This window comes from Rhinolophus sinicus, chromosome 8 (genome assembly GCF_057876585.1).
Source record: "Rhinolophus sinicus isolate RSI-liver-muscle chromosome 8, RSI-T2T, whole genome shotgun sequence".
NCBI classification, from domain to species: Eukaryota; Metazoa; Chordata; class Mammalia; order Chiroptera; family Rhinolophidae; genus Rhinolophus; species Rhinolophus sinicus.
The window spans coordinates 48,708,717-48,717,967 of record NC_142508.1 but is presented as its reverse complement, the minus strand read 5'-3'; the positions used below and the strand labels follow the sequence as shown (position 1 = coordinate 48,717,967).

The 9,251-nt window shown below is 43.6% G+C and overlaps 1 protein-coding gene and 1 pseudogene across 1 annotated transcript in view; both read left to right on the top strand.

The window, feature by feature from the left end:
- Positions 1-4,171: 4,171 nt before the first annotated feature.
- The window catches only part of TDRD12 (tudor domain containing 12), a 58,363-nt gene continuing 53,283 nt past the window's right edge, over positions 4,172-9,251 (top strand). Inside the window, exons 1-2 of the mRNA XM_088800190.1 lie at positions 4,172-4,849; positions 8,851-9,009. Coding sequence (XP_088656316.1) covers positions 4,826-4,849; positions 8,851-9,009 — 183 coding nt within the window. The 5' untranslated portion in view covers positions 4,172-4,825. The remainder of the gene's footprint in view (positions 4,850-8,850; positions 9,010-9,251) is intronic.
- LOC148757578 (2-iminobutanoate/2-iminopropanoate deaminase pseudogene) lies at positions 6,489-7,155 on the top strand (annotated as a pseudogene).

Sequence of the window (9,251 nt, the reverse complement as noted above, 5' to 3'; positions counted from 1 at the left end):
AGCACATGTAGTTATTTCTTTTTTTTTTAGTTATTTCATAGTTTCTCCTCTCTCCTCAAACTTCTATCTTTTCAACCTCTCTGTAACTTTTGACAATTTTCCACTCCTCCTTGTTCCCCCTTAGCCGTTCCTCCTCTGTCTTCATTAATTTCTTCTCCTCAAACTGACCTTTAGATGTTAGAGTCCTTCAATACTTGTTCTCAGATCCTCTTCTCTCTTTGAGTGATGTAAGCAATTTCCAAGTCACATCCTTTAAAAATGAAATTGCTGGCCCTCTACTTTCCCTTCTCACTTGCTGGAAATGGTGACACCTGGAGCAGCTACCTTGGTTTATTCTTGAGTCCCTCTGTTACTGCAGCCTCAGAAAAACAGTTGAGGATGGGCACCCAATATGTGGATTATGGCCTGTCTAAAAGAAAATTCTAGAATAGAAGAAAAGCATTATTTAGAGAAGAGAATAAAGTTTTCTAGAGCTGAAGAAAGATGTTGATCTTCAGGTTAAAAGGTCCTGTTGTGGTTAAAGCAAAAATAACAAAAATTCTCCAATACCTAGATGACATTTTGAACTTCAAAGATAAAGAAAGCACAGATTTTCAGGAAGAAAAGATTGCTCAGAAAGGTACAAAATCAGGCTTCTGAGCGTGTTACAGAGTAACAGCACATATAATACGTTGAAGGGAAAAGGGTGTGTGGGCTCAATAATTCTACATCAAACACATGTGAAAGCCACAGATTTAAATCTCATATATAGGCTTTGAAGATTCCACTCATTCTGGAAAAATTCACTTCATAGAAATACTATTGATGACTGGGAAGATTAATCAAAATAAAAACTTCTGAAGTAGAAGTGCATAATAGAAGTCTTGATGGTGAGTATGGAAATCAACATAGGACGTAAATGTGAATGATACAGCTATAAAGTACTGCAAATGTTAAAAAGAATAATTCAAATTTTAACCTATTTTGTAAAACCCCCTTTTCATAAAAATAATTTGGTTCTATAATCCCAGATTATATTAAGTGGTTATGGGAGGAATAAGAAAAAAAATGACAGGAGGGACTCAATAGCTGCAGTTTTCTTATAATAAATACTGTTTAAGTGTTTTTAAATGCAAAAGTAGATAATAGAATTAAAAATAAAATGGTCACTTTCCAAATTAATCAGAAACAAAGTGTACCCTTTAATGCAAAAGATGGAAAACAATGCAAATGGCAACAAAAGTCCAAAGCGTAGAATAAAATGATTCAAGTAGGAATAAGAGTCAACCCTAACAACATTAAAAAATGGGTTAAATTTATTAAAAGATAAAGAATCTCAGATTAAATATTTTAAAACCTAATTATCTAGAGAACGATCCAAGATGGTGGAGTAGATAAATAGTGTACTTACCTAATCTCGTGAACATATGAAAATTACAACTAAATTATAAAACAATCAACCTGGAGAACCAGCTTAAGTCTAGCTGAACAGAAGTTTTATAACTAAGGATATAAAGAAGAAGCCACATTGAGACTGGTAGGAGAGGCAGAGATGCAAAATGGGCTGGCCCCAAACCTCTGTAGTGGATGAAATTGGGAGGATATCTTGGCCACACAGGAGTAAGGGACCCCAGCCCTTCACATCAGCCTCCTTAGCCCAGAGAACTGGTGCCAGGAAGAGGAGCCCCCACAACATCTGGCTAAAAACAGTGGGGATCCCGACCGTCAGGGTGGGATATGAAAGGCAGTTGGAAACCCAGCTGTCCTTTGAAAGGGCCCATGCACAGATTCACTCACTTGCAGGTACTCACTCTGGGCTCTTGCGGAGGGATGGTGACTCGGGGGGTGTTGGAGACATACAGGGGCAGAATGAAGTGTGTGGCCTTGGGGGAAGGCCTGGAGAACAGTTGGCATTTTCCCTGTGTGGGGAACTCCTTCCATGTCGCCGGCAGGTGGGCTCCATCTTTCTTGTGTTCAGCCCGCCCCATATGCTTACAGCCAGATCAGAATCTGATTGGTCTGGTGAGCTCTACAGCTCCGCCATGCTGATGCACTGGAATCCCGCCCCACCAACTCTATGCCACAGGAGGCTTTATCAGTGGCTGAACCTTACTGGAGCCAACAGCAGGCAGCAGCAGGCCTTGGTGTGTCCTGGCTTTTTGCAGAGCTACCCCAGGCTTGGTACTGGTGGCAGCCCTCCTCATTTCACAGCGTGGCCTCTCCCACGTGTTTCCAGGTCTAGCACAGGCAGCGACCAACTGTGGATTGCTTTGTAGCTCCTACCAGCTAGTCCCAGCCTGGTCACAGGCAGTGGCTTACCTGGGCCTGCACTGGAACCCCTCCCAAGAGGCCCCAGAACCAACATACTTGGAGGTTGGCTTCAGACCACAGCATAGCACTGACCAATTAGCCCCACAAGTGGCACACCCATGGTCTCAACAGGCACCACAGCCCACTGAGGTGAATTCCAGTCCATGTGGTAAGCCCCCTGTATAGCAACCCGTAAGCTGTGGACGTGGACAAATCCTGCCGTCAATCAGCCTGAGGGTCAGTCCTACCCATTGATGTGCCAATAGCAATCAAGGTTCAAATATTACAGGGGGACACACACACACACACAGGGGACACTACTGACAATGGACACTGTGCCAGGGCGCCACAGGACACATACTACACATAGGGCCACCAGGCAAGAGATGTAGCAGATCTTTCTAATACATAGAAACAAAGGCAGACAAAATAAGGAAACAAAGAAATACGTCCCAAATGAAGAACAGGAGAAAAGTCCAGAAAAAGAACTAAATACAATGGACAGAGTTCAAAACACTGGAACTAGTGAGAACTTCAACAAAGAGATAGCAAGCACTAAAAAATGACATTGAAACCATAAAAAAGAACCAATTAGAAGTGAAGAATCCAATAACTGAAATGAAGAATACACTAGAAGGTATCACCAGCAGACCAGATGAAGCAGAGGATCGAATCAACGATTTGGAAGACAAGGTATCATAAAACACCCAATCAGAACAGCAAAAGGAAAAAAGAATAAAAACAAAAATGAGGATAGTTAAGAGACCTCTGGGACAACATCAAGCATAACAACATTCGCATCATAGGGGTACCAGAAGGAGAAGAGAGAAAGCAAGCGATTGAGAGCCTATTTGAAGAAATAATGAATGAAAACTTTCCTAATAACCTGGTGAAGGAAACAAACGTAATACAAGTCCAGAAAGCACAGAGAGACCCCAAAAGATGAACCCAAACAGACCCACACCAAAACACATTATAATTAAAGTGGCAAAGGTTAAAGACAAAAAGAATCCTAAAAGCAGCAAGAGAAAGGCAACTAGTAACTTATAAGGGCGCTCCCATAAGATGGTCAGCTGATTTCTCAACAGAAACTTTGCAGGCCCGAAAGGATTGGCAGGAAATATTCCAAGTGATGAAACGCAAGGACTTACAACCAAGACTACTCTATCCAGCAAGGCTAGCATTTAAAATTGAAGAGCTTCTCAGACAAGAAAAAGCCAAAGGAGTTCATCACCGACAAACAAGAATGCATGCTGGGAGTCATAGTAATGACAATGTAAATTAGACTATAATGACATTATAATTAGCTAAAGGTCAGGTCCTCATCATGGGGATCAGCCTTGCTGGATGAAACAGGTTCTTTTTTCCTCCAGCTGCAGGTACTGAATACAGTCACTTGTTACTTGTGTAACAAGCGAGGAACCTCCCATTGTACCCTGGAGGGGGTTGTCAATTTCCTAGGCTACCTATCCTGTCTCACTTTGCTCCCTATAGTGTGACCTCATCTAATTCTGAGATCCACTCTCTCAAGTACCAATTTTCGGGTGAGAAAACAGAGGCTTCCAAGTCTTCAGAGAACTCTGCAGTACCTTCACAATAGCAAAAAACACACATCCACGGGGAGAATCTAGCCCACTAGGCAGCAGTTGGTGACCTTTTGTGGTGACAAGGATGCCCAAGACTTGACTCTTGGGGAGCTCCGTCAGCTGAGAGCCTGCTGGGAGGAAAACAGGAACCAAGAACCTTTCCCGAGGTGGGGGGTGAGGGGATGACAGGACGGGGAATGTTTCCTGGAGGCCCTGAAAGCACAGGCATCAGTGGCTGGTCGTGACTCTCACTCACCTTAAGGCCAGGAGGTGAAGGCTGGCCAAGAGGCAGACAAAGGGCTGGGCCTCCTGGCAGTTGACCATGACGTGAGTCGCCCACCTGCGGCTACTCGGGCCCTCAGGATGGGGGAAAAACAGTAGACGTGGGAGTCCCTGGGCCCTCGATGGTCGGGCGGGCCGGAGAGTGAAACCCATGACCTCTCGAAGCCCAAGATCCTTTAGACCACGTGACGCCTGGCCCCACAAGCTTGGCGCTTTTCCTCCGCAGCTCTTTCCCCTGCTCTGGATCCCGCCCCGCCGCCCCACCGGGGCGCAGTGCGCAGGCCGCTGGCAGTTGTCTGTGCCGTTGGCGCAACACGTGGTTTCTAGAAGCCTCGAGGCCTGCGCGGCGCAGGCCGGGAGTCGGGCGGCCCGGACCAGTGTTGGAGGACGCAGAGCGTCGCCTGTGGTGCGTGACGGGCGTCGGCTGCGGGGCCGGAAACCTGGGGAGGGGGCGGAGCTGGGCGCGCCAGGTCGCAGAGGCCAACTGGGAAGCAGGTGCGGGCCCCTACGGAGGGCGGAGGCTGGAGGCCAGCAGTGTGGGAACCTCGGCTCTTGCCGGTGAAGTTCGCTGGTGTTAGTAGCGACGGGAAGACCCGAAAAGGGGCGCGGCCGCGACGGTGCGTGTCTTCCGAGGGCGAACCGGCCGGCGGCCAGCGAGGCGCGGGAACATGCTCGAGGTCCTGGTGCTGAAGGTGAGCGAGCGCGAAGCCGGGCCGTTGACCCGCCCCAACCCTCCCAGTGCTGGTCCGCCCGGCTGGGACGACGGTCTTTGGACCACGCGGGTAGGGCTGCCAGATAAAATCAATTTCAGCAAAACATGAAATTTTAGCTCAGCCGTGTCCCATGCACTATTTCTGACATACAGTAAAAAATTACTCATTTTTACGAAATGTAAATTTAACTGCGTGTCCTGTATTTACTAACTCCAGAACCTTAGGGGATGGGACGCACCGAGTACCGGATCGGCGCTGGCTGAGGGCTCCCGCGCGCCCCAGGTCGATGGAAACGGGGACCCTGACCTATTCCTCCGGACAAGGGTTCTCTCTGGTGGCCCCTGCTGGACAGGGGCCGGGGTGACCTGTACCTCCCTTTCTTCCATCCCGGTACACACGCGCGTTCCGTCTTCACTGGTGGGGATTTCTGCCCGCTCGCGCCCCGGGACTCTGGCGGCCACTACCTACCCGCGAAGGCGCCTCGGGCCTCAGATCCATGGAGTGGGGGTTGGGGGTGGGGAGGAGGGGAGCGGAGGGGCGTCCATGGCTGGGGCTCAACCTGGGTGGGGGCCTGTTAAGTGCAGCGGAGAGCTTCAGTTTCCTCTTTGAGGCGGGAATATGTGGTGTGTTCACATTTCTTGGAGGAAGAATACAAACCAGAGTAAAGGAGTGGGTTTCAGTTATTGCGAAAAGTTAGTATAAATCACTTTAAAAACATACTTTGGTGGGCAGAGGAGAAGGCCACAGCAAATCATGGGATTAAAAAAAAAAAACCCATCAACTTTCCTGGTCTTATTTTATGTCGTGTAATAGATAGGAACAGAGACTCACAAACAGTTGAAGGAGCTTACTTTTACAGAAGATTTCTCTCAGACTTTTAGGTGTTTCAGATCCCACTGGCAAGCTCTTCTCCACCATCAGTCCTAAACAGGCTAGTGCAATTTCTCCTTTAGAAAGACGGGGCTCTTCCAGGGGTACAGATCCTGCCACATGCCAATCCATCAGGGCAGAGCTCTGGCAGGAGGAGCTGGATTCTCACTGCCTCCAGCTTGAGAACCCCTGTCTTTTATTTGTATCCAGGAACTCTTTTATCTACCCCCTCAGCTCTGGTCTGCCCCCACTTCCAGCACCTACCCTGATGGCACTGAACCAATTTTCTATCCAATATACTATTTCTTGGTACAAGTACCACTTGTAGTTCTCCAGATTAATTTAGCTTTTACATGGATAAAAAAATGTTTCTCCCGTGTGTGTCAGCTGTTGAATGGATAAACATAATTTGGTATCTATGTACAATGGCATATTATTCAGCCGTAAAGTGGAAGGAAATTAAATGTGCTACAACATGGATGAAGCTTGAGAATATGTTAAGTGAAATATGCCAGATACAAAAGGACCAATACTGTATGATTCCACTTATATGAGGTTCCTGGAATAATCAGATTCATAGAGACAGAAAGTAGAATGGTGTTTGCCAGGGACGGAAGGGAGTAGCCTTGGGGAGTTATTGATAATGGGTTTCAGTTTTGTGGGATGAAAATAGTTCTGGAGATGGATGGTGATAATGGTAGTGTAACATTGTGAACATACCAAATGCCACTGAACTGTGCACTTAAATATGGTTAAGAAGGTAAATTTTATGTATATTTTTCCCACTATTAAAATTGTTTTAAATTTTAAAGTTTTAACAGTTATGTATTTGTTGTAACATACACTATAAATGAAACCATACTGGCATAACAAACCTGTTAAGATGACGCTAACAGAAAACGGTGTTGATTTAAAAGATGTATTAAGAAAGCAACCCAGGTTGCATGCAGTTGTGTCAGAAGTGAGTATGGGCTTGTTTTCCCAGAGGGGCCAAAAGTGAAAGGGATTGGCCACATCATCCTTGATCACAAAGGTGATCCGCATGGGGGGACGAGGAACTCCAGGGCCATTGGGTCCTACAGTCAAACTGTCTTAGAGGACAGACAATGTACACATCAGGACAGCTAGGCATACACCCTTCAAGCGGGCGGCTTGTGCCAGGAGGGGTGGTAGAAAAGCTAAACAAGCTCTTACAAACATGGGTGAAATTCTAAAACCTGTAGGCTTGACCCCTCTAATGTGGTAAAAAGAAAAACAACTGTTTTGCTAGCTTCAGTACTGTCAGTGAAATCCACAAACAGCATTTCAAGGGTAGTTTTCCTGCGAGAGCTGAAAACCACTTTGCTGCTTTGCCCCCAGGAGGCTGAGTTGAGATTGAAGCAGTAGCTGTCCAAGGACCTCTCATAACAGCCTGACTATAAGTGGGCCCAGTGTCATTTAGTTTGGAAACACATTTTCAAAATGTTTTTAAATTAGCATCTTAATTTTTACAATTGATGTTGGAAAGTATAAATGTGACTAAAATACCTGAAGTTATTATGGATATACCATATACTAAGGGAATTGAACATGAATTGAAGGTTAGATGATAAATCCAGTTACTGATGTTATAAATTACACTTTACACACTCATATTGCTGAATGTAGGAAAAGAGATACTCATTACATAATTACTCAGATAAAAGTAAAAGGAAGTAACATGTTGGAAAGATGAGTTATCCCTGAGAAACAATAAAAAACACACCTCATTCCATTAAATCCTGTGAATTTAATAATGTGAAATATTTAGTATTCAATACCAGACAGATGATTCAGTTTTTACTTGAGTAAAATTATTCAAGTGTTAATGGTAGAGGTAAAGGAGAAGAGAGTGGACCAAAATTTATATACATATTTTTCTGATGGAAATAAGGTAGACATGCAGGAGAAAAATGTGTAAGGCAGTAGTACACTGATACCTGCAACGTAGGCAGTACTGCCTTACAGCACTGGTGGGAAGCAGTGGGCCCCAACCTTCATGTAAGAGGTGGGGATGGGAGGAATCGAGAGCCCATCCCCTCCTAGGAAAGTACATGGAAGAAATGGCAACTTGAACTATTTGTGCTGCTGCTGGTAAAACTGCACCCAGTCTACATTTCTTAGGTTTTAGGAGATTTTTAAAAAATGGAACATTTTGGCAATTTCAGTGTGACGCAAGGGGAGGTGAAACCTGGAGTGGGGACTCAAGCCCTGGGCTAAGAAAGTTCTTGGCTTCATATAGGAAAGAATTCAAATGTGAGCTGATACAGAGTTTAAAGTGAGAGTGTTTATTTAGCAGAGAGTAAGAAAACAAAGGCCACCCCACAGACCCTTTCAGTAGGCAAAATTAGGAAATAAATACATGAGATAAATACAGAAATGTGTTCCTATTGATATTTTCAATTCAGATTTAACTTTTCATTTTCCATTTGTATCTTTAACAGTGAAAATCTTGGTTTCTAATAACATTAATAGAGAATAAGATACATTCAGAGAGTTTTGACTTTCATCCCTTTCCCTTCTGTCTCATTCCTGGCTTCCCTGTAGGTAATAATTTGTATTTGTTCCAGTTTATCTCCTATCATGTACTTCTTTTAATATGAGCAAAATGTACATATGTTTATATTTCCTTATGTTTCTTACAAAAGATGTAGGATACCGAAAACATTGTTCTGAACTTTGCTCTTGTATCTTATTATGGATATTTTCAAAATAACAGGAGCTCAAGGACATCAATCTCTGCTTTTTGAGTCACAACACATAATGAAGAATTACATATTATTGGTGACATGTTTTAGAATTTTATTTTTTTGGTCTTTTTCCCAGTTTTATTGAAATATAATTAACATATAACATTGTGTAAGTTTAAGATGTACAGCGTGATGATATACATATGTATTGAGAGTCTTCTGTTTTTTATCTTTGGTCTGACCATTTAAGACAAAGGAATTTGTTAGATCACTTAAATCAGAAACAGTTATTGTGATTCTAAGGTTTATTATTTTATGGTCCTACTTTTTAATTTTTCACTTTTTTCTTTTTTCTTTATGGTTCTACTTTTAAATCATGCATTGTCCTTTAAAATTTTACAGGTTGAAGATCCAGGTTGTTTCTGGGTTATTATAAAAGGATGCAGTCCCTTTTTAGATCATGAAATGGACTATCAAAAACTAAATAGTGCCATGAATGACTTCTATAATAGCATGTTTGGAGATGTAGAAATAAAACCATTGATGTTGGAAGAAGGGCAGGTATGTATCTAAATGTGCTTTAAGCACCATGGCTTGAAATACTACTCAAAATGTAGGATATTTTGGCAACTAAGATGATAAAAGCTTTTAGAGTATTTTAATTGCTTATAATCATTGCCTTGTGTTAGGTTCTTTGGGTTGCAGAAGATTTAGGCAAATCACGGAAAGTTTCAGTTGTTGTATAAGGTTCACGTGGAGCAACAGGAGATAGAGCGTCATCTAAATTTAGGCATTGGGGCCAT